The 26,526-nt window shown below is 39.7% G+C and overlaps 1 protein-coding gene across 1 annotated transcript in view; it reads right to left on the bottom strand.

Moving 5' to 3' along the window:
- Positions 1–26,526, bottom strand: part of SOS1 (SOS Ras/Rac guanine nucleotide exchange factor 1) — a 54,966-nt gene that overhangs the window by 13,922 nt on the left and 14,518 nt on the right. Inside the window, exons 2-10 of the mRNA XM_053460917.1 lie at positions 15,680–15,805; positions 12,782–12,913; positions 11,862–12,026; positions 10,262–10,471; positions 9,671–9,814; positions 8,699–8,809; positions 7,634–7,732; positions 6,460–6,587; positions 4,182–4,837 (exon numbers count right to left, since the gene is read on the bottom strand). Coding sequence (XP_053316892.1) covers positions 4,182–4,837; positions 6,460–6,587; positions 7,634–7,732; positions 8,699–8,809; positions 9,671–9,814; positions 10,262–10,471; positions 11,862–12,026; positions 12,782–12,913; positions 15,680–15,805 — 1,771 coding nt within the window. The remainder of the gene's footprint in view (positions 1–4,181; positions 4,838–6,459; positions 6,588–7,633; positions 7,733–8,698; positions 8,810–9,670; positions 9,815–10,261; positions 10,472–11,861; positions 12,027–12,781; positions 12,914–15,679; positions 15,806–26,526) is intronic.

Here is a 26,526-nt window from a genome sequence, read left to right as displayed (position 1 = left end):
AAAGTAATCTCTTCAGGCCAAATACTGTATGAAGCAATCACCAGACAAATAAATGGAACGTACCAATTAATTTGGGATTTTAACTGAAATAAAGGGCGTTCAGAGGAACATGCTACTTAAAGGGGCAGTTTAATGTCACCGGGAGCCCCACCAAAGAATGCATAAGTACAGTAAGTATACCACGTGCATTGAGATGTATACGGGCAAAAACATTAAACCGAGGGGGATTCTGCAGAACACTCATATGTATTTGCAAAGGGGATAGAACAAGAATGAAAAGGGACAATGAGGTTATGATATGCATTAACGTGCATTTGATGGTTGACGTGCCCCTATAGCACCCCCAGCTGACCAGATAAGGGCACGAGCAAATGCTTTAAACTACTCAAAAGGCTGCAACAGAAGGTCCCTGTGCCACATATGCCCCATGCCCAGTGCCAGGCAAACTATAGGCACCCCTTAGCACAAAAATGATTTGCTATCTGCAGAAGCCAGGAGAGTTGCTATTGTACTGCAAATTCGGCTATGAGTATGCATAATATGACGCTAAAGCAATATTTAAATATGCATCCACTAATGTGCACATTAGATTTTAGATCATTAGTTGTTAGTTGTGTAACCGACGTAATCCCCCCCGTCTCCCATTTCCTGCTGCGTGCTCCATTTCCTGTGTGAATTTTGTGTGTACTACACATAGGAAGCCAGGAAATTCCTCTGTATCGAAACAAGTCGTAATAAACTTTAATCTGAAAAGTGATTGTGAAACAAAAATCTAAACAAAAAAGAACATGAAAACCATTTCATTGTTTTTATTTTTTTTTTAAAGAAAAAGTGTTTGGCACTGTCAACACATTAAAAGCCTGACTTTACAGGGAAACGTGTAAAAAGACATGTTACACCCATTCTCAACCTCAGAGGTGAGTCGTGGAAGAGGACTGGATCAAATTTATACTGCTTATTAAAAAAAATGTATATTTGATAAAATGTATACAATACATAATAAAAAATGTAAAAATTGCTGCAGAGAAGCTGCGGATCGGGGGCGCCCATCACACCACTGAGGAGGATAGCTGCTGCAGAGCCACGCTTTCTATCCCAGATAATCACGTGTGGTTTTTATATTTCCTTTCTGAAGAACGCACACTGAAGTACTTGGAGGGCTGCCAGGGACACCAAGTTGTCACTTTAAGCTATTAAAATAAGCAGTATGCACATATTAAAACCCCAATGTATAAGTATCTTGGCGGTAGCCATTTTATTTTCCAGTTCTACGGATCTGCTATGAGTATTACTCCACTTTTGGCCATGTTACATTTTTTTGTTTTTCGGAGACAATCCTACTCTAGAACAAGAGGGATGAGGAAGAACATTACATAAGAGGAAGCTTGCTTTGTCACCAGAGATCACAACTTAGCTGGTCTCCCTTATACCAGTCTTGCCCCCCATACAATCCATCATGAATGCTGCTTTGAGGCCTATCTTCCACTACTAACACCTCTCTGCCAATCTCTTCACAGACTGTCTATACACTTTGGCATTCAGCACTCGCCTACAAAGCTCTCCATAGCAGCTCCCCTGCCTATACCCTATTTCTGCCTCTCACGCTCATACACAAAGCTTTTCAAGAGCTACCCAATCTTACTGAAAGCCCTGCCTCATACTCTGCCCTTGTCTACAGTCCCTCAAAAAAAAAATCTCCTGAGGCCCCCTCTTCACCGAAGCAGACAGGTTAATGCATCCCCTCCCAACTATAACTTCTAAGTCACGCTCTGGCTTCTCCCACCATTTCATCTTACTCCTTAGTCAGCCTGTCCATAACATGTATATAACACTGGTACACAGTTTTAAGGATCGTCCATCTAAAACACCTGCACTTTCCTCTCTTGTTTAACGTACACCTATCTCCTTCTAGAGCGTGTCCTCTTTTGAGAAGGGCCCTCCACATCTTTAAAGTGATGCATTACTTGATATGTCTTGCTTATCCTTTGTACAGTGCGGCATGATCTAATGGTTCTATGTATCAAATATTTCCATATTTGTGTACTGAAATAATCATTGTTTACTTGGAACTGAATCTGACAGTCTTGAGCAGAAAAAACATTTCAGAGTTCCCCAAGCTGAGAACCCAACAGAGCTGCACTAATGGTATATTTTGTTAGTGTAATGCAGGGTGATGGAGTGGGAGAGAAGAGCTGCACCTATGAAGTTCACCCTTTACTCAGTCTGGAACTGGGTACAATAGGCCTTCTGCTGAGAATTGTGAATGTTATACAATGTTCTACATTTTGCATTTTAGATATTCTGAGTGTCTTGGTTGTTTTCATCAGTATTCTTCTATTTCAAAGGGACACAGTATCCCAAATCGTGGATTTAATTGAGCAGTGGCCAACTTGCCGCCTTGACAACAGTTTATGCTAGGAAGCAGCTCTAGGTATATGCTTCATGCAGGCATCACTCAGGCACCGGAGGAAGATCTTCACACTCCCTCGTAGTGGAGTTTAAGATTGAACCATGTTGGCCTCATTAGGACCAATGGCACACTAACCTGTTAAGGATCCTAATAGGCCATCAAGCCAAAATGGGCCAATGGGTTCACCATACATTAACAGTATATACTGAATCAGAGGAAAGGGCTTCACAGAAACATTAAGCCTGCTAATTTGTTCACCTTTGTGTGAAGCCATTTTAGATGAAAGCAAACAATAGTGGCCTACAATTAGCTCTAAACAACCCCCCTTGAATTCCTTAAGAAAAGGAAACAGACATCACGCTGACGCACACATGTTATTTTTGCATTCAAAAAGAGAACCAGAAATAGACTTGCTGAGACTAAGGAGAACAATAGTTGGTAGGAGAAAGTCCGGACCCAAACAGCAGTTCTTGGGAGGGCAATTAATTAAAGAGGACAAGATAGCAGACAGGTCATTTCCTAGTACTGGAGCTACGGGACCTACTCATTAAGGAAACAGCATTTCTCTGAAATGGAGTTTCTAATAATAAGGCAACAAATGCAAAGCTCTGCTTTATGGGTGGGGAGGGGACAGCCCGCTGCTTCCGTTATCGTCAATTCCACGCACAGTGCCAAGAAGCCAAATTGCACTGCAAACAGGTTTGGGAATGATTGTTGCTTTAGGATATGAGCCATAGTTTTTTTTTTTCTAGAATAGTATTTACAATAAAAAGGACATATACAGCTAGTAATGTAAAAGACATACACATCAAATGAGCCTTTCTTGTGGGGGTGAGGCCTTCATAAACCTCCACACACCGAGGAGAAAAAGGTGTCTACACCTAGTTGAACACTCATGGTGGTTTGAAAGAGGAGTTGCTTCTGTATATCTCTCCATGCTAACAACTGGTATATGAGATGAGATGCTCAGATAGCAGGCCCTACAGAAATTGGAAGATGGTATCCAGCAGAGAGCGAGCCACTATGAGCAACCGCCTTTAGAGGACCACTGAACAACAGAAAATAACAACAGCAACATTTTGCCACAATGTATAGACAGGTTATTTGATAAATGATGATATTTTCTTCCATATAAACAGAAAAGGCTATATATTTTGCCCATGAGGCAAATGGAAGATAATTGCTGTGATCTGCACATATAGCACTAAAAAGTATTCCGATTTTGAAGTTCTCAAAGTCAACCTTATGGGTCGGAATACAGGTCAATGGCTTCTCAATGAACACATGAATATGCAAAACGCATCAAAACAGGTTTTGTTTTCTAACTGATTTCTCAGTTATAAACGGTCCTAGTTAGAAGTACTAACTTCTGGAAAAAGTGGTGGTAACTGGAATAGCCTCCCGTCGGAAAAGGTAAGGACCAATCCACTGTTGGCAAAACAGACAACTGGCTTGTGCCTACTGTCACAACAAGGTTCTGTGATGTGTAAAGTTTGACTAGCAATTTGTTTAGCACAAGGAGTAGAAATTGGACTTACTACTTTAAACACCAATGTACATAACAGCCCAAATTATATTTGCCTTCATGACACACAAACCTCATAATCCTCTTATCTCTACAAATCAGGAAATGCTCACACCCATTAAACTGATTAAAGCACCACAATCAACTACCTGATTGCAATGAAACAAGCAAGTTAATTAATCTCCCAGAATCCTTACAGAAGCTAAGCTTGGTATTTGAAATAAGGAATGACAGGGAATACCATACCTGCATACATGTGGTAAGTTAACCTCTCGATGAGTTTCACTACCGTCCCGGCCTTGATGATGGGGATCCCAGACTTGGGCTGAACATTTTCTTCAAACACAATATTCTCCTCAGAGTCGGGCTCTGAAAACCTGTACACCTTGGGACTCGGGAGCCTCAATTGCTCCTCCTTTTCCTCTTGTAACATAGTCACATCCAACATTCGTTCTAAGGTACCTCGGTACTGCAGGGATATTAAGGCAGCCATCCAATTGTTTTTCTCCTCTGCTGATTTAGCAGCAAATATAACACTGTTCTCGTCTTTTAAAATGATCTCAAAGGCATGTCTGTACTCATTAGTGTCATCCTTATCGTTGATCTGTACCTTCCGCATAAAGAATTTCTCCTTCAAACGATAGTCTGCATTGCTGGCACCCGGTAGCCTTGGTTGTCCATGATTGGACTTACAACAGATCATCAATCCATCAAAAAGGAATATGTGTCTCTCGTGTTTGGCCCCAACGCGGGTCAAGGCACCCTCCATGATGAACTCATTGCAACATTGTCCGATGTCCTTACCTTCCCATCCATCAATGTTTTTTTGAATCTCATTCATTTTCTTAATGGCCAGCTGTTTTCCCTTCATTTGCTGACTATAAAATCGACAAGCAGATTCACTGTTGAATGTAAAGATAGACCAAGTCAATACGTCAATGATATGATTTGACTACCATCACAATTATAGTTTATCGATAACACAACTTGTCTGGTGTTAATGGGACAATGACCGCAGGGATGCTTGAAACGGGCAGGTGTAATATCAGATTACCATATTGTTTTGATCCTCTGACATCATTTTACATATAAATCTCATTTGAAGCCACCACAGGCGTTTGCACTTTCCTGAGGAGGTTAACTTGCATCATCACGTATGCATTACATAGAAAAAGCATGTATTGCTATATACAGAAATTGCTCTAGGAATTGGAACATAGAACAGAGAACAAGTCCCAATGCTATGTTTTGCTTAGTGATTTCTGCGTCCCAAGTGCATTATTTTACATTTATCAACGTTAAACAGCTGCTACACCCTAGACCTTTCTTCTAATTTATTTAAATCAGTAGCCATTTAGCTTATTCCTCCACAAACGTCTTGCAGGAATGTCTGCAAAAATACATCTTACCTTTGTTTACACATTTTTGATAATGACAGTATATATATATATATATATATTTTGTATTGTTAACATGTCATCAACATTTGTAAACTATACATCTTTAAACCACATTGCATAATAAAACACATCCTTGGTATAGATAAATTCAGATGACTATTGACCATTATTACAACAACTAATCTAATTTAGTGTCTATACACAATTTAGACACAAGGTTTGCAATTCTTCTGTATATTAAGAATAAAATCAAATTGTGAATATTACACGTCTAATTTATATACAGCATTGTAGAAACACGCCTATATTTAAAACAGAAACGATAACTTAGTTTGAATGCTTTCGAGTCTGGGAATGCCCGAAACTGTAGCATGCAATGACAGCTAAATACGAAAGGCTTCCACACAAGAACAATATATTGGCTTTAATGTCCTTTCCTTTAGAAAGAAAAAGGCAGGATCTGGGCACTCCCGAGGTACACCATTCTCTACACTCTATGTACACTGACCACCCCAAAATGTCAAAACAAATGAAGCACTTCAATTACGGTCAGAAACTGCAAATAAAAATGTTGTTAACTCACAGACGAGACCAAAATGTTAAAGAAAACAAACGTATTTGGAAAATTTGTCACATTAAATTCTACTTTATAACAAACACAAGTGCATATATATTATGTAATGCAACTTATGTTTTCCTAAAATAATATAATATAAAATAATATGTATAAATTAACTTGTAATACCTAGACATATTTTTCGTGTGATTCACACTATTAAGAAGGAAAAAAAAGGGTACAAAAATAGATTTAAAAATCATTCAGGTTGGGGGGGTATTGCTTGCAGACTACAGGACCACTGAATAAGGCTAGGAAAATTTATACAGAATTTAGGAGCAGACGGTGTGATTTAGGAGCCACAGAGACATTTCTCAAAGACATTATTATAAAGTAGCACAGATAGATTAAAATGTTAGGAGCCATATTTACTGGGATCTGTACATGTTTATATTAACCATACAGAAATTCTGCAAGGAAAGTGTAAGGAACAAGTTTCTATCGACACAAACAAATAAACTGTCTTTTTTTTTTTGGCAAGAGGCATAAAGCCGGGTGTGTGACTTACCTCAAACGTCTCTTTGCGAGGCTCTTGGAGCATATCCTCTCCATGCTGCTCTGAAGGTTTAGCAAGGCGGTTATCGATTGCTTTAAACATTCTTTGTCTTCCTCATCTTCACTCTTCTCCTCTAATTGCTACAAAGATGAAAGAGGAAAAACAATGTCGACGCGTTCCTCTCAAGCAGGGGAAAAGGAAGCCTGTTAATCTCCGTACGCGAGAGAGTAGCCTCCACTGTACACACAACGAGTGTATGCCGGTGAAGACTACACAACGCTGCTGAACAATGGAGCTGGCTGAGCCATGCCTTTCCTTATTAGAATATAATTATATATATTAAAAGTTAATGTTTAAAGGGACAATGCAATGAGGGGAGAAAATCCCTTTTTTGTGCAGGTAGATAGGGGGTAGCACTAAGTAAACTTGGTTACCCTGGAAGAATAATCTTTTGCTTTGTTCTTCTCACATCGTACGTCGGTTGTCTACCTGCCTGTTGAATAGTCATGAGAACTGTGCGCGGTTCCTCGGCTGAAAATCCCGACTTAATCGTCATTTTTTTATTGCTCTGTTTTTGCAGTTGTTTTACACAGAAGGTAATGAGTCAGCAGGGGGGACTCGGATCACAATGTATGTCTATAAAGATATTTGTGCTTCCACCCAAGCTTTCTATTGTTTACAGCAATGGCATCAGATACAATCTAAATAGCTTTTATTAGCTCCTTCGTGACCTTAAGACTTGCTATTACATCGTGAAAAAGAAATGGTTGCTGTAACCCCAAGAATATTAAAGTTTGCAGAATGCAGCCATGCATTCTCAGCGGAGCGCCACACGAACCAATGGAGCTGGCCACAGCCACGCGAGTCCTTTTTTTTTACTCCAGTGTTAGCCTGACCCTCTTTCATTGGTTAAAAAATGTATTTATTGTATTATTTCTAATATTTGTCCTGCAGTTGCCATAAACATAAGGAAATTGTTTTTATAATAAGCAACCACAATGACTTAGAATCATATCAAATCAAAATAGTGAACTATTACACTTTTTAACCGCAAAACTCATATTGCTGGAAACCATAAAAAGGCTACTTTGGGGGCTTTCAATTAGGCTTTGGGGTGATTTCTGATCCAGTTTACCAACTATAGCATACTTAGCCTCAAAGTAACCCATCACAATTAAACCCTTACCTTTATGAATTCAAAGTAGTGCAGGCAGTAGTAAACGGGAGCGAGGAGGAGTCGTGGCAAAACATACTGTACAGCTTCTTTAAAGCCTTCCCCTATGGACTAAAGAGAGTAACATGGTAATTGGTGAGGGAAATCATTCTATTAAAGGGGTACGACCTCAAGAGGGGATTGTCACACCGCAGATTGCCCATAATCCTAAAGTTTACACTTACATACACAACGTATTCATCAAGCTCTTTTCTCCTTTCACACAGGTATTAATTTAAAAGATGACCCGGCCCCATCAAACCCATTTAGCCCATGCCTACCATACTTTGGCTAATTGTAGCCTTCCAACGGAATCTACACTAAGGCATCATGGGAGATTACATTTGCATGAAACATGCTGCCTGTGCCTTTGGGGATTGACAGTGCTGAAAAAGCAGAATAACTTAAAACATTAAATAAAGACAATAATAACGCAAATGACAGATGGTTTTCAGAACTGTGTTGAACTAAAGATTTATCACAGGTGTGGCAGTTCCTTTAAGCAAGGACAATGCTCATAAACAACATTTCTTCAATTTCCAGGTGCCCGCTGGCATACAGACCCCCTGAGCTGGAAACGGTGAGCCCTCTCTATCTCTATCTACTCACTAAAGACTGGGTAATCAGCTGAGTTAAATGTTATATTAGACGCGTTATCACTAAAGGTAGAGGTCGAATAGCTGTTATGTTGAGCGCGTGCTTCCAATTCAATAGCCGCAAGTTACAACCATGATCATGTTGCTGTAAATCTAATAAATTTGACTTTCACACACTTTCTCACATTTTTGGATTCAAACACACCATAAAAGGCATAACGGACTACTTTCTCCAGTACCTTTCCCTGACATGCCAAGAGAATAGTCTGGTTTGGCTTTAGCCCAGAGACGCAACAAGTTATAGTCGGGATCATAACAAAGCAGAGCGGAGATTAACCAACAAAAAGAAAGTATAAAGTGATCATATATCCTAGGGTTTGATCCATGATAAAAATTATGACTATGCCACGCTTCACAGTGATACACAGTGATGTATCTCTACCTGTAGATAAAGAGCTGCACCGGGCTTCGACAGCTGACCAAGGAAATGATCATGAAAACCTGGCCGCAGAATATCCTGAGCATAAGACTCATACGGGTCAAAGGCAAGCTCCTGAAACGACAAATGAACAGCATTAAAAAAAATATTTATTTTTTTTTAAAAAGTAAATCATTGAGATCTTCGATGGCTACTGTTGTCGAAGGCAAGTTGGGATCTAAATAATCATACTGTAATGATTCAGGGCACTGGTGGATTCCCTTTCCTCTACCATGCTCATAATGATAAACAATGTTCTTACTAAAACGGAATAGAACTTTGTGATTTTAAACAAATCTTGTAAATCACGTATGATTTCTAAAAATAGAAAGTAATAAAATCCCGGACTGGCGTTATACTATTGTTTGCCAACGCAGTGATATAAAAAAAAAATCGTCACAGAAGTTCGGCTTGTTATTTTCTTTGTTAATAGTTCAACAATCTACCTTTTTTTGCGCATACAGGTTCGGTAAAGCTATTTTTAGTATAACCAGACGCACCAGAAGTCAATGAGTAAGACGGTACCTGAAGGGAGTTAAGTGTGCTGGCGCCCCCTAGTGGCTAATGGTAATATGCAAAAGGTCAAAGATGGGATACAAATAAGTTGATTAAGGGTTGCGATGGAGATTTATAGCTACAATCTAGTCTGTCCAGCAGCTACCAAGCCTACCTCACTAGAGGATTTGGTTGCACTGCTTTGGTGATTTGCTTTTTTTTTTATTTTTTTAAAACCAGTTCATGAGGTCACCTGGGTATCTCATGGCAGGGCAGTGTGGAGGAATTCCACATTAAATGGAAAAAATAATAAAAGACTTAATTGGGCTATCTTACCTAAACTCCCTGCGCATCTTACTCAATATCCCATTAGCTACACATACATTCAATACATGCAACAACAAGCAAGTCTGCTTTTCTGGTTTCTAGTGGGTTTCTCACCTCTGCTAAATCCTCAAAGCAACTTCCAACTAATGGGTGAGGGCTTCCTTCATCAGTCATTTCCACAGTGTCTTCAATAAGGCCCAGAAGCTTCACACTAAGTTCGTGGATATCAATGATTCGGCTGAATATATTTTCCACATCCTAAGAGAGATATCGATTTGGGATGTAAATATAAGCAGGTACAGAGGAACCCAATCTAGCTATGGATTCTCACTATAAGCGCTGTAGAATATATTAAACAGAGATCCCATGTGTCATTCCATATGCTCATACATGAGTGACGTGTATGCAAAGAGATGGTCGGATTGACAAACATTGTCCTTTGTAAATGTGACAGCTGAGAGGTTCCATTAAACTTCCATTGTGTCCCTTTTGGAAAGCCAAAGGGGGGGGGGGTTCTGCAGAATTTTCTCTATTTTGAAGAATGCATACTAAAATACTTTGATATGCATCCTTCTTTTAGTAAGTAACGTGTCCCTTTATCTAACATTGCACATGAATCTCTCTGAGGTGTGGATTTTCCTGAAGCAGACCCTACTCAACCTGCTTTAGAGGCAAATATCTTATATCTATCGGATAGATACTCACATGATGCGAAAATAATTTTGAGCTGGAGGCGAATGGTTCTCGGAACACTTTGATGATGAGGTTGAGTTCCCTTATGTACTGTCTAATTTCTGCCATAAAAGACTTGACAAGGTCGTAGTACATTTGTTCCCCTAAAGCAGACGGCTCTTCCTCGGCTAAGGACAGGACACTTATGTCTTCTTCATCTTGATGGAACATATCCATCAAAACCTGCATGCAGGAATAATTACAGTATTTAGATGTAGCTTACACAAACAGCAGCATAGGTAATATTAATATATTCTGTATACCAACCCAGGATATATAAAGAGACCATTTAAAGGTTAACACCTTCATAGTATTGTCTGGTCAGAGGCTGCAGATAATAATAATAATAATAATAATAATAATGTGCAACTGAGGGAAAAAGGCCAGTTGGTGCAAATGAAAGTGATAACACCATGATCACAGCGATGTAACGTTGAATAATACTCCTGCGATAGTTTTTACACATCTACAAAATAGACAGTGGTAACGGTCACCCAATCCTAAACACTTCGCCGTCAATCACATCACAATGAGAAATTACACAAATAGAACTGTTCTGTTTCAAATAAGCAAACCTTTGAGTTCATTCCTTTGATCAACGTCTTGACCAGCCAGGGATTCGAAGCCGTTTAATAAGTAACCACCACCGCCGTCACAACAGATCTCTTTGTCTAAGCACAAACTTTTCTAAAAACACGGATTCCACTGTAGGTTGTGTACAACGCTTTAAACAATACAGGCAAGGATTGGTGCAACTAAGACAGTTGCCCTTTTTGCCCAATTGTTAATCCGCCCCCCCCCCCGAATTTTGAATTTATGCAGGAAAGCACTTCACGTGTAAGATATGCTTTCGTTTTGGCATTTTTAGTGTATATCTTGTGTGGGGAAGTTTTGAGGAGCAATGGGTTCATTCATCCATGATGTACCGGTGCAGTTTGTGAAGGTACAGTAGGACCCACATAGATTTCATCGTAAAAGTGTTTCGTTTTTTTTTTGTAGCTAACAAATCTTCTTAGTTCACACTAAAAAACAGCCTTGCTTCTTCAGATAAGGAGAACTTGACAGGCCTTTCAGAACCAATCTGCGCCTCTTACATACGGCTCTAAATTAAAGATATGTACATCACGTCAGAAAAGCAAAGCTGTCACGTATTCGATTGATTTGTGTCAGCACGCCTCCTTCCAATCTGGACCGGGTATGGTGTTGGAAATGTAGAACACAGCTTACACAACAACTTGTGTCTTTAGCACAGCCATCATTTTAAAAAAGTGTGTTCATTACGTATGGATTTAAAGAATGACATCGGAATTCAACATATGGATTATACGCTATATGCTGTGTTCAGCCAACTGAACCTACGCATTTTCCCTATAACACATGTTACTGGCAATTAAATATTATTATTATTCACACTATTTCTAGTGATGTATTCATTTATATAGCGCCATCATATTCCACAGCGGTGGACAACGAATAACCAAGACATAACAAGTAGTATGTAACAATTTTCAGCAATGACGGAAACAAAACGCATCGAAGAAAAAAATATCACTCAACAGAAACTGGTTCTTACCTTATCAACGCACATAGCAACTTTGATGTCTTGTTTTGTAATTTCATAATGTCGTATATTCCGTACGTAGTTCCCAGCAAGTTTTAATATATCAGCAGAAATGTATTCTAATACTGCCACTATGTAAACAGATACTTGGTGATCAATTTTATAACCTAAGACCTCCTAGGGAGAGAAAAAAAAACATGTATATTTAATATAGTTATATATATGCAAATATGCTTTTATAGAGAAGTAATGTTCATATTGCAGTGAAAATAGTAATATGACCGTGCCTGATATACACCGCACTTTACTGGGCATTAGCCTCCCCCTGGTTCATACAGCAAGGGAATTGAGACATGCACGAGATTGGCGTACGGCTATCCTGAATCTAAGACAAGACCAAGGACTGATTCACTGGAAAACCGGGCAGACTAGTTCTCAGTTCATCGTCAAATTCTGTGATTCTATGACACAAACCGAGCCGCATTCAACCCCATTCACAGGGACCACTCTCAGCCACGCTGACACAAACACACTAACCACTCACACATCACAAGCAGTATTCCCATCTACACACAGATCACAAAGAGCTAACATCTCTCCTCTCTCTCAGGTATACTTTCTCGAACGCATGCTCACACCCCAAACACTTCCAAGCAAGTGTTGCTTGCTTAAACACTGACAGTCCTGCAAACTGCCTGCCGTTTTGCCATGCGGCCTTTCCCCGAACATTGATTTATACTTAAGACTACTGTATGAAGTATTCTTATGTAGGGGCGAATAAATGTTTATTTTAGCAGGATCTGTACTTATAGCCGCAGAAGGTTGTATCAAATAATAAATTCCTTTTGTTGATTTCAGTGGGACTGCGTCCGTACCAGCACTGATTGCTAGGGAAAGTACAGGAGACATAATTCCCGCCTTTTACGTCTTACCTTTAATAAAGGATGTATTTTATCTACAGGTAGAGATAATGGATTTCTCCGCTTTTTCTTTTCAATAGATGACTGAGCATCAGCAATTGCCCACTTATCAATGGGATGGGGGAAGGTTTTCTGAACACGCTCCTGTGAATAGAAAAATAAAGAATTACTTCCCTACAAAAAAAGTTCAATGTTAATAAAAGGAAGCGATCGTTGTTGATGGAACAGGGCCAAAAAGAGGAAACCATAAATATTCCTTTAGAATGTATTTGCTGGTCTGTAAAATGTACTATTAGTTTGTATCCTTTGAATTTGCATGAAGGTACAAGAACACGCTAATGGCAGATTACACTCCAGAACGTGTTTGATATGAAAAGAAAGCCCTAAAATACAGTAAGCGGGGTCTGACATCCACTTTGTCAACTGTTTAATACAATAATGGCACCTTTGCCAGGTTTAAAACATTTTTTATTATGTTCACTCTTTTTGCATTTTGTTAAATGATAAAAAATAAACTATTAACATGCCTATCTTTAAAAGCATTCTTACTTTACAGCATTTTTCACATCTACCTAGAACTTTTGCACAGTACTGTATACTGTATAAAAGTCCAGAAGGTGGCAGTAAAACATCTCACGTGTGACACAACTATCATAACAATAACAAGAAATACTCAAACCTATTAGACAAGTCATAGATGTAATTGTGTGGTCTATTAACCAAATGACTGACAGAGCTCTGACCAACACAATGATTACTTCAACCACTTGGTCTATCGTTGGTCACAACTTAAAGACACCACTACTAAAACAGACACCCCGCCATTTCACCCAGAACGCATGGCCCTGGTCTACATTTTTGAAAACTCACTGAAGCTTAAGAGGTTAGAACATGTTAGGGCAAGGTAAAAGGTTTGCCACCATTTTAGGTACCCAACTCTATATCTATACTCCAAGCTCAGCTGATTGAACACCGATTTGTTTTTACCCATCATGATTTGTTTCCTCCAAGGGTGACAGAATATGAAGCCAATATGAAGCTTTTTAACTGTCAACAACAGAGTATATATTGGACCTCAACATGGAAAATAAGTAAAGCCAGAAACTTGAATATAATCTCCATCATTACATCTGAATCTCTGTCAAGTAGAAAGAGAAGAAGAAAAAAAGCATGCCTGTCTCTTTATATAAAAAATAATTTAAGAGTTCCCCCTTCATAAGATTGAGGACAACTCAATATTAAGGTCTATCTAAGCCTACAGTGAATTAAACTCTAAATGTTTATACCTCTCATCAAGGATAAAGAAAAGGGCTTTTTTCCGCGACGACCTGGCTCTAAGGTTTTAATTACATAAACATCTGCTGCAGTAATGGTGAGGTGTCTAGATATAGAGCAAATACATATGGACACAATACTATACCTACATCAAAATACTAGATCACATACTTCAGAAATGGCTTTACGATTTTATAGAATTAAACAAATGAAAGAGTCAGGACAGTTCTCTTCATTGGGGATTTCTTAAGCAGGATAGTTTCCCATGGATTCAGTCAGCCGGAGTAACCAGGAATATACCATATCTCATTTTCCCTTCAGAATTAATCGATTTAACCCATTTTTGCTGCCACGTTTTGGAACGTGTTAGCAACGTGAACAAATTCAGAACCATATGGAGAGCTAGTTTTTCCATTAATGTAAAAAAAAATATATATATATTATTATAGTACAATAAAGCCCTGGAATAAGGCTAAAATAAGAAAGTTAGACATACAAGCAATGTTACTTAATGGCTCAAAAAAAAGCAAGGTTGTTTAAACTGCTTTCAAAGACAATGCTAATCATATGGACTATGGTGTGCTGAAGGGGCAATGTGATATTAACTGAAAAATGTTGAGTTTGGGAAAGTAAGAGTTAAGTTTAAAGGTGCAGTTCCACCTAATTCTGTAACTAAACGCAGACACATCATTCCTTGCCCTGCTCTATGCCTGTAACCTTTTCAGGAATAATTAGTGTGTATAAAAGGCATCGACAGGCATTGAAAAAGTGAAAATCTTGTTAAAACTACTACGTTGTTTTTATGTGATTAAGCCAGTTTAATGAATAAAATGACAGCTCTAAAATAAAGTTTATTTGCTTAACATGCTAGAAAGCACAATTCATGTTCGGAATAGCACATTTAAAGCACAGTACATCTAACTATACTTTCTAATAACGCAAGTCGAAAAATGGACCCAGACTTATTATTTTTCACTAGAATGAATTAGTGAATTGTTAAAACAAATATAAAAAGGAAAGAAATTCCAGGATGCTTAGTAATGCTCAGTGAACTGAACTGCTGGTAGGAATATGGAATAATAAAGAGTACATGGGGCAATAATGCCAAAGCTATCCCATCTTGGTAAAATTTCGATATTGCCACTTTCTTCTCATAAAAGATTGCAAATTATTTTTGTAATAACTTTTGCTTCAAGTAATATTCGTTATGGTTTGTGCCCCATCAGCTGGGTTTGTGCATAACAATGGTAGTGCTTTATACTGCAAGCCAATCCTTGAAAGGTAAGAAAGTTATCGTTATCTAAAAAAAAAACGTCTGATATATTTTGTATGAATCTAACATGGAAAAATATCAAAATATAGAGACATGAACCCCCAAATTGATCCCACATGGCAAATTTTCATTTTGCAAACGATGCTATTTTATAGAACACCACATTTACGGCTATTAAGAAATGTGCAGGGAATACGCTGCGTTAGCAGAAACTGCGAAGAACACATTTTCTTGCTGCAAAACACCAGGACCTTGATGGATTTTGGCCGCTTACCACCACAGTCGCTGGAAATAGAATAAAATGCAGTACTTTTAAGTGGCATCTTTATGAGCGGATCAATATATGAACTATTTCTGAGTACCTCAACATCCAGGACACTGCGGGGCTGTGCTTGGCAGAGCATACTTAGCAGCTGCAAAATTAACTCTTCAACATACTGGAGAGCATCCTCTGCTGATGAGAGATTAGGGTGAACTTGCTTTTGAACCTACAAGGATAACAAAAAAAGGAGAGAGTTAACAATGATGTGATAATGCATTAGAGATAGGTGCAATACAGGATCACACGTCTATATTTACCATGTGCATATCAAAATATAGAGAATTAGAGGAGGTGGGGGATGATACCTCGAACAAGAAGGTCAAAGTAGGAACGTAAACTAACTTATTTAGTAGGTTCACCATTTTGATTTACTCAGGTATGGAGTCTTGATTGTGGTCATCTCTGTTCTGCCACAATCCAAGACAAGGCTGGCTAACTTGACATGGACAATCCAAGACAAGGCTGGCTAACTTGACATGGACAATCCAAGACAAGGCTGGCTAACTTGACATGGACAATCCAAGACAAGGCTGGCTAACTTGACATGGGTCGATAGCAGCAGCTGTAAAGCCGTACTGTCAGCATCCTATAGCGACAGAGCAGGAGAACAGCAGATAATCTAACGCAGTTGTTCTTAACCTTTTTGGTGTCACACCTCCCTTGTGAAATATGGTATGACCCACGCCTCTCATGTTTTAATGGCCCAAAACGTAGGCTTAGGTAGGATCGAATCAGTCCAAACCTCCATAGAGGAGACTTACCCCACAGGTTACGAACCCCAGATCTAATGGGTTAATAACCTACACTTTAATATAGCTTTATTAGATTATTTTCTTACAATATTATTACGCTGTCGCCTATTGCAAGACACTAAAATCATGATGATCACCCAATAGTGGAGACCAGATGCCAATGGTGTATGAAACTACACGGGTGGAAAGAAACCATACGCATGAGTTAAACATTTCAACCAAAGTATTCTGATGCAGATGCAAGTCACAGAAAGTGCAGAAACTAAAATTACAGCAAAACTACAGCAACTTTGCTTTGTGTTCTATTGTGCACAGAGGTTTACACAATTAACTGTATATTTAACCCATTAAAATCGCTACTGCCTCTGAATCAGAAGGCTTCTAGAAACCTCCTCAGGGATATTTATTTTATTTAGAAAGGGTTTTACCAGGAAGAATAGATTGATATTTCTCTCGTTTTCTGAGACACGGAAAAGCAGAAGGAGAAAACTACAATAGGCACGGTGTAAATAGGAGTGTGTAGCCTAACAACATGATATTGGATGCTGAGATGAGGTCTGACGGTACAGGTGATTAATGGCCCTTAAATGGTTAATGGTGCCATGTCTCCTAAAAACATGTTATTCAATAATGATGAGCAGGAGACCTAATGATGAGACTGACACTAATAGTTTGAGTTTGTGGTCAGATGTCGTTCTCTTATAGTATTGTTCTGATAACAGAGCTCACAGAACCCAACACCAGCTGAGTGAATGCAGCAGAGGGGTAAGGAGGCCGATACGAGTTGTCTGAGTCAAAAGGATCCAGATAACATACTATAGAAGCTATATGTGCAGATCATACATAATGGATTCTGGACTATGACAGAAGATATTATATCAGATCATGTAATATCAGATCAAAAACTGAATAAATGGTTTTGCCTTATATATTAATAAACAGCTGCATGTTAGCCATTTGTATGTTCTAGCTCTGTTAACATATCCTAATCTACTAGACAAAAGCCCCTGATCAATCTTCTTTGCGGTAAACAGACTGGTTCAGTCTTAATCACCCAGCCGGATACTCTAATGGATGCCTACGGAGGAATGGACTTCATTAACGTCGTCATAAAGAATCAGCTCAATGCGGTGCTCGGCAGAGAAAGCAATCCAAAATATCATATGACTGACAGCAATGGCAGCCTCCAGGTCTGCAGATGCTTACATGAAACTGCTCTTTTAAACTTAAAACAATGTATAGGGCTGGATAATAAGCAGTATTTTCAGTATTACGTTATCCTCGGCATTACAGCATTTTATAATATACTGCAGTCCTTTGATGCACCAGCGAGAGTTGCATAAGCTAATGTACGCATATACTTAACCTTTAAAATACTCAACTTCACATGACCCAGTGCCAGGGGCTATTCTCATACGCTGAGAAAGCCTTGACATTTTGAGGGAGTATTGATTTTAATGAAGGAGTAACACTTCTTGCATTCACGCGGCGTATCGCCAGGTCGGACAGATAGCACACATTCTGTAAACGTTCTCTAGGTTTGCTTTACGTTACCTGGGCCACATAAGGGATTTTTTTTTAACAGAGCACTTTACGGTTTATAGTTAAATATATGAGCGGACACAAAGTAGACAAAGGGAGTGTCATTTAACGAGCAAATAGTTCTATTAAATGTGAATATTTATTTATTATACGAGATCGCTGTCATTTCTTTAAGCTAAAAGGATGGACTAATGCCATGAGGCAGACAATAAGACCTTTTAGAGAGCAGCCAAAGCAAACCGTGTACAGCTAAATATCAAGTTTTTCACTCCCGATATTGTACCGTTTGCTGCAAACGAATGTGGCAAGATGTTTGGCAACCCTCATAGAATGGCCATTGAATTCAAAAACTAAAACATAGACATAAAAGAAAAAAAAAAAATAAATAAATAAAAAGAATATTACGCAGCTGCTACCAATCCACACGTTCAACATGTGTGGTATACAAGGACACTGCCCAACATTGCTCTACATATGAAGAATAACCTGAATATCAGAGAGAAACAAGCCTCACTTTTGTAGCCACTACAGTACATTAAGTTTAAAAGTTACTATTAAAGGAACACTTCAGCCATCATATGCACTGGGACAATTTTAATTGGGATGCTTTCAAGCCGCCGATTGGCTGCTGCAACTAGCCAATCAGTGATGTGAATTATCACACCATGGAGGAGGTGCTCACAAAGTACTTTAATATGAAATCAGCTGTAAGTCCATCTGGGACATTAAAGTATCCCTTAGACAGTTTGCATAAGAAAAAGTGCCAGTTTTGTAATTTAAAGGGCCATGGCTACATGCTTTCTGGGATTTGCCAAGCCCTATGAAATAGGTAGTCGCTTTAGGTCAGTGCATTTATAAAGTGTTAACTCTTATATCATCATTCATTTATATAGCGCCAACACTTTACGCAGGGCTTCTTACAATGGATAAATTCAGGGTATATAATATAATTGACTAAGACAAACCAATACATTAGGTGGAGAGAGCCCTGCTTATACTAAAGGACCTTGTGCGCACGCACCATTCTGCAGGTAGCTGTACAAAATTCAGTTGCTTAATGTCAAGTGCATGTTTGAATGCCAAGTGAAGTCACAAAAAAATAAAATAAACATCAAATACCAGAGGTGGTATTTACTCTGTGGTCCCACTGATGGTACACCAAGAACAAGAACCTTGTGGGCACTGGGATAAGGAGCAATTTATAAGACCTAATATACAAATTGTTAATTTATTCCGGAAGCACCCTGAAAAGACTGCATCTTCTAGTAGGACATAACAGAAAAGCGGTCAACAAAACAAAAACTCTGTTTCAACTCCATTTTCACAAATGTTGCTAAAGCATACAGACGGGCTTGCCTTCAAGGAAGACGCTGTCCAACTGCAAACAGTAACACATTAAGAATGTGTTTACACCTCTTTCTGTCTGTGTGGTTTTTATGGTTACAACTGTCTTCTTACAGAAGGTCACGTGGTCAGTTGCAATTCCAGGAATGCAATTTTGCCATCTCATAGGTCTGTAAACGAGTAGGAAAGACACTTTGAAAACAACATGTTTTTTCGCTGCTATGAAGAAGTGATAGGAAACCCTAAAGGCATTCTGTGAACCCCGAGATAACGGCCACTAGTCAGTTCTAGTTTTTATTGCTAATCTTTGAAGTTTTACATAAGAAATTGGAGAACAGTCACATAAATAGTTAATTCTGCTTATTTTTCATAAATGTGAATTGGGCAGAACACGCATCACTATTCAAGAGTGTATTAAAATACAGGTAAGTGGTGATGTAATGTTTATAAAATGCAATTTTTATAAACAATTCATGTGCATGTGATTGGCTGTAGAAGCGATCACATGCACAGAAGTGCAGGGAATCTCCTCAGGACTACAGAGCCGTTTTCAACCCGGAGAGATCATCGGTCCTCTAGAGACATCCTTTCATGTTGTACCTGGCATGTCACTGGTCACAAACGGGTTAATGCACATGATAGCTCGGAGGTCCCTTTGTATCTATTCTGCAAATGCATGGGATTCTGCAGAAACAGCCCAACACATCTCCTTAAACATGATATTCGGGACAATAGTCAGCTCCAGCGATGGTTCGCCTAACACCGTAGGCCATGGTCTTCAAGCAGCAAAAATCATCAGACCATTGAGGAGGTCAGCTGCAGGTTCTAACTCGGGTAAGTCTTATTCTTGTTAAAGAACGCATATTAGAGTACAGTTATTTAACCTCTTAGTGACACAGGGTTTTATTCACCCTGGATTTCCCTTTTCTATATTTAGTGTTATATTGATTTTTTCAGGGGAAGATGGAGTTCTTTATAGCTCTTTATTGGCCCTAGATTGTAATCTCGTTTGAGCAGGGCCCTCCTCACCTCTGGTAAGTCAAATCGGTATGTTACATACTACTTGTTATGTCCTGTCCATCCATTGTACAGCTATGTAGTTTGATGGCGCTATATAAAACAATAAATAATACCGTATTGGCTCGGATATAGGCCGCACCTGAATATAGGTCGCACCCTAAAAGTTAGGTGCTTTTTTTAATGAAAAAAGTTTCTGCCCCCCCCCTGAGATATGCTGCCACTCTGTCCCGAAGATGTACCCCCCCGAGATATGCTGCCACTCTATCCCCCCCCCGAGATATGCTGCCACTCTATCCCCCCCGAGATATGCTGCCACTCTACCCCCCCCGAGATATGCTGCCACTCTACCCCCCCCCCCGAGATATGCTGCCACTCTGTCCCCAAGATGATGGGGGATCTGTATCCTACGGGGATCTGTATCCTAACCCCGCTGCCTGGCCGGCACCCAGGACTGCATGTCCCGGGCGTCGGGCGCTAGACCCCGAATATAGGCCGCACCCCCACTTTAAAGACTTAAAGTGGGGGGAAAAAAGTGCGGCCTATGTTCGAGCAAATACGGTAATAGTCATTTAGTATGAATTAAATATAACAAAAATTTTGAAAAAGTTTGCAATTGGATTTTTGTAACGTCTCACTGATAAAAAAAATTTTTAAAACCCTGATTTATATCCCCTGGGTAGAATATTCCACATGGATAGGTTTTTATTCTATAAGGGAACAAAACGCTTCCTCACGTACTACATTTTTATTATTTGTGAACTTTGGATTGGTGGCAAATTTACATTTGTAGTGGGAGGCACACAATGTGTTTGGGCACCTATTTTTATATTAAAACATTTTCATAATTTTTTCCATTTTATCATTATTATTTTTTAACGCTTTACACTTTTTTTTCCTGTTGATATCTCAGGGGTCTCTCTTGGATGGGGCCCCTTATGATGTTATGGTGACATCACTGGAGTCTTTTTTAATTTTCTTATTTAAGTTGTTTTAAGTCTTTTTCACTTGACACTTTCAATGCCACTTATGCTCCATTGCCCTGCATTGCTGATCACAGTACCTGTGATCTGTCTGCAGGGGGAGCTCATCAGATTCAGTTTTAGGTCTGGATAAACCTTCCGGGAACCTTTTTACATTTAATATTGTTTTTGGCACCGTCAGGACTGACACAGTCGCCAGAGAATGCTCGAACTTCTGACAGGGGAGACCCCAGGCTGTTGAAAGTAATTGATATTCTTGCAATACACGTTTGTTAGTTACTTCCCCAAACAGGCCCCAATTACAGTAAGTAGAGCAGCAATATATTGCCTAATCTATTTACTTTTTGTAATTGAGATGTGTGTATTAGATTAGAAAAAAAACAGGAAATTGATTCTAACACTGTTCAATGGTGATGGAGGAGATACAGAAATAACTATTCTGCTTTCTTTTCAGAAAATTGCTGTAACCGTAGAAATTCCACCATGCGTAAGGAGCTGTACCAGTCGATTATCGCGCCCAAACAAAACTTTTTCCTTTACTCTTTACTGCAACTGTCATCAAATCTATTTAGAGCCATATAATACTTCACATCTAAAGACACTAGGGATGGTTCGATTTTTAAAGAGAAACTTAAGAATTTTAGAATTACCCATAATTTGGGGCTTTTTTGTTGTTGTTGTCAGTATAATTATTCTAGAGAGCGTAAAAGTTGAGACGGTGGCAGCATCAGTGGTATCTTATCCGTCTGGGGATCTTTAAAATATTAAAGATCAATGAAAAACAACACAAATATTAAGAAATACTTAATACTTAAGAAAGTTAAGAAATCGCTGCTACTAGTACATACATTTGGTGTGCTTTTAATACAAATAATAATGTTTATTGTTGCCTGTCCTAAAAGATAAGTGTTATTCCTATAAATATTAAGGTATTACCACTAACCAGAGTACAGTTTTACATTTAATAAAAAACCTAATATATAAAACTGGCCTAGAATTGGGCATCCCTCTCTTATGGGGTAAAACAAAGTGCCCCTTACCCCACCAGAGTAGACCATTGTGTAGAACCAGTTTGCTATTATTATTATTATTGATTCATTTGCAAAGTGTAAGGCAATGGGAATCTGAATCTGCACTTTTTGATGACATCACCATTCTATGTTTAGAGAGCAAAGTCACTGCTTACAATGGAACGTAGTCGCACTTAGCTATAAACCGCTTGTCAGCACATATTACAAATTGCTTTACAAAACCGTGGTCCTAAGCACAAAAAAATGCAAAACACAAAAGGAGCAATCAGGCAGATCGGCCTGGAAATTCCAGCAAAGGATTTTCTATAATGGAGAAGTCACATACGGTAGAAGCACAAGATCAGAACACGCTGGGAAGTGCTTCCCTGTATGTACTGAACGAAGCCTATATCCCAATCTTAAATAGGCCAGATTAACCAGTTAAAGCCACGCAAAAATGAAACCACTGACTGCATGCAAATGAGTCATGGGAACGGCAATAGCGAGCGCTCTTTCCCACAGAAAAGCCCTGCGCACATCAAATTCCAACCGTGTTTCCAATGCCAAGTTCAGATCATCTTTCATTTGCTTTACTGCAAATGAAAACTCAAAACACGCTGCCTTTCCAGAGCAAAGCTCGGCTCTCGGAGTACCCTGCAGGCGTTTTTTGTGGGAAAAGCGTTTGTGTTATTCCGATAGCGGCACGTGCGCTCCAAATCAAATGGGGAAAGCCTCCATTTATTTACTTCTAGAGACAAACAACCCCTGCAGTATCTAAGACAATGTCTGCACTTATTTTATTAAGATTTTTTTCAGAAAACCTAATTTAACCATTTACTAGTTAAATCTCCTGTCATAGACACTTTTATAAAAGTGTTAATTCATTAGGTGCATAAGAGATGGGAAACCTTGCTGGTTCCCTGCGCAAGACTCACTTCTACATGCAAATCAACTTCACTGACGGGTAGACAGTCCCATATAGATTATTATTATTTACATATTTATGAAGATAGAGGCAACGTATGATATAGATTCAGAATTTGAGGAGCATGAAAGCCACTGTACAGATCAACCAAAAGCCCTACATGCCCAATCCCCTGCCTCAAAGCTGCTCCAGCTGATTATTTATTCTGCATTTCAGAGCGGTAGAGACTGATGTGGCCCCGAGACACCTGGTTTAGAGACTGATGTGGCCCCAAGACACCTGGTTTAGAGACAGATGTGGCCCCGAGACACCTGGTTTAGAGATGTAGGGAAAACACTATGTCCACCTCAGCCCTTGCAGCATCATTTGTCGGTAGTGGGGAGTTGACCTGACATGTTCCAGCTCCATGAGATAAGCTGCTAACCGGCTGGTACTTCAAGCAGTCTCTTTTTCTTTTTATGTAAATCTGGATTTGGAGAAAAAAAAATCTGCATAGTCACTTCCATACATAGATAGTACTGCACATTACATTATAATATCATAGGATTATTCAGTAGTATTCAATATCAACTAAACCCCTCGGACACAGCTCGGACACAGCTCGGACACAGCTCGGACACAGCTCGGACACAGCTCGGACACAGCTCGGACACAGCTCGGACACAGCTCGGACACAGCTCGGACACAGCTCGGACACAGCTCGGACACAGCTATACAATTTTGGTAGTCCTGGTTTGGGGATTTCTGGGATAGTGGGATTCTGCACTGTTGAAAGTGTCCTGCTAGGTGGTCAATCCGTTAAGGGGTGCGACATATCAGCTACTGCTTCCAGCGTTGTATTGGTTCGTGAATGTGTTACACGGTTTTGTTCCAGTATAACCTATTGTTAAATACGGCAGCAATAACTAATCCAAGAAGAAGACAGGTTCCCGTTTCACTGGAAAACTAAATTAGGCAACATTTATACTAGATGAAGCGCACCGCTTCCTCTTCTAGTACTTGTATTAGTCAAGACTTGGCCATCATGCTGAAGCTCTCATCACACAAGTAGATCACAAATAAGGTGGGGTCGATCAGAACATGGTATTAAAAAGGCACCGGCAGTTTCCCCCCCTGAAATCCTAAATAATACAACAAAGGGCCCCTGCTCTACATGAAAGAAAGACTTGTTATTTATTATTATATAGGTGATGTATTTATGGGGGTTGCTGCTAGGTGTGATGGGACCCACTGCGCTCAAGGGCAGGTGCTAAGAGGCTAAGATTTTGGGGTTTAACCCCTCCTCGTGTCATATGGGATTTCCATTTATTTTTATCGTTATATCACGTGACAGTTTGCCTTACAGCAGTTGGCCTGGCTTCCCAAAGAAGGACCCCTCTAGCCTTTTCATCTATAAATGAATTAGTCGTTTTGCTCGTACAACGTAGAAACGGCGGACCGCTGTTTACCTAAAAAGTCCCAGTGACATTTCGGGTTAAAGAGAAGAGTCGTGCCGTATGAATTTCTTTTCACGGAAAGATCGCAACTATACATAGAAAACCAAAATAGAAGCGCGCAGTCACGTAAGGACAACCAGGGAGAATCAAACAGAACAAACCGTAGAGAAGTAACATGCAATTACAGATACAAAGGAAAACATCTCATTTGCTTTAGTGCTGCCGTTCCGATGACGCTGGCTTACTCTGAAAACTCGGCGACACCGTCTGAAGAGCAGAATTATGGCAATTACTCGAAGCTTGCCTCCGAAAAGAAGTGAAGAATATCTTAGCGGCTTAGACACGGCAACACCTCCAAGGGAGCTCCAAAAGCCTTACGTTTATATTGTATACTATTGGTTCAAGTGACTCGTATACACCTCAAATAGGATTCACATGTAACAAAATAATATTAGAAACAGAACGTCTCGCGGTTTTTAATTACCGTGTTTGCTCGATTATAAGACATCCCCCCACAATTTGAATATTCATTTAGGAAATAAAGAAAAAGCCTGAAGAGGAAAAAAAGTTTTACTAGTAAATATTAATTCACATGTAAACTTTTTTTTTCATATTTAATAAAAACGTTTTTATTTGCCAACCTGCCCCCAGTTAACATCTGCCCCCCAGATATGCCTTATACCCCCTTATATGCCACTCCACCCCCAGAAATGCCTTATTCCCCCTATATGCCTTCTGCCTCACTGATATGCCACTCTGCCTCCAGAAAACCATTATACCCCCATGCCACACTTACTTACCCCCATATCCCCCGACTTACCGATGCATGCCTAGACTTGTCCCCCGTGGTGTCTAGTGGGGCAGCCGGTGGAGGTCTGTGCGATCCTCGTAGACAACCTCTGCATGCTTCTGGCACTTCTGATGGGGCTTCTATGACTGAGCACCGGAAGGTCATGTCACATCGGTGCTCTGTCAAAGAAGTCCCAGCTGAAGTGCCGCCAGCAGCGGAGGTTGTCTGTGCACATCCTGCAAACGTTCACCGGCTGCGGGATGCGCACAGACAACCTCCGCTGCTGTCGGCACTTCTATGGTGGAGCACCGGAAGTTGTGTTGCCAGCGCTCACATAAGCCCACCAGAGGCAGCAGTGGAGGTTACCAGAGAGGATCTTAGTCTTGTAGTCAGACCTCTATTTGAGGTCTGTTTATAAGACGACCTTGAATACAGGACGAGGGATATTTTTCAGAGCAAATAAGGTACTATAAAGATCGAAAATGCTTGAAGTAGCCAATCAGTGGCAAGAAACTGCTGCTATTGGAGGGAATGGGAGCGCTTTCCATGCATGCGCACAGCATATCGAAGCAGACTGGCAGCAACGCATCTCCTGCATAGCAAGGATCTGGGTGGTAGGGAAATGGGTAAATGCATATGGGGGATTAATGTATGGGGGCATTAAAGTGCATATGGCAGCTAGAGCACAATACAATAGAGCGCAAATTTCAGCTTCACGGTATTTGAATGGTAATGCAGAATCTGCATTTGAAGGCTGCTATGTTAGATTTGGTTCGTATAAACTGTCTATTTTAGGTTTTATAGTACCAAGACAAAACAAATCTGCGGTTACATTAACCCTTTCACGACAAAGCCTGTACATGTACAGGCTCACAATACATTGTCCTTAATGGGTTTAAGGACAGCCCGTTGGCATTAAGGGGTTAAAACATATTCCTAATGCATATTTAATACCCTGTATTAGCCTCTACCATTTCTGCTGGGAGGTTGTTCTATTTATCTACCATCGTCTCAAAATTCTTCACCAAGAGTTGTTTTGTACCCTAAAACCTGCAGCTCCCCCACCACACACATTTTGTCATTTGGTC

Source organism: Spea bombifrons, chromosome 3 (genome assembly GCF_027358695.1).
Source record: "Spea bombifrons isolate aSpeBom1 chromosome 3, aSpeBom1.2.pri, whole genome shotgun sequence".
Lineage (NCBI taxonomy): Eukaryota > Metazoa > Chordata > Amphibia > Anura > Pelobatidae > Spea > Spea bombifrons.
The sequence above is the reverse complement of the archived record's forward strand: the minus strand, read 5'-3'. Positions and strand labels throughout refer to the sequence as shown.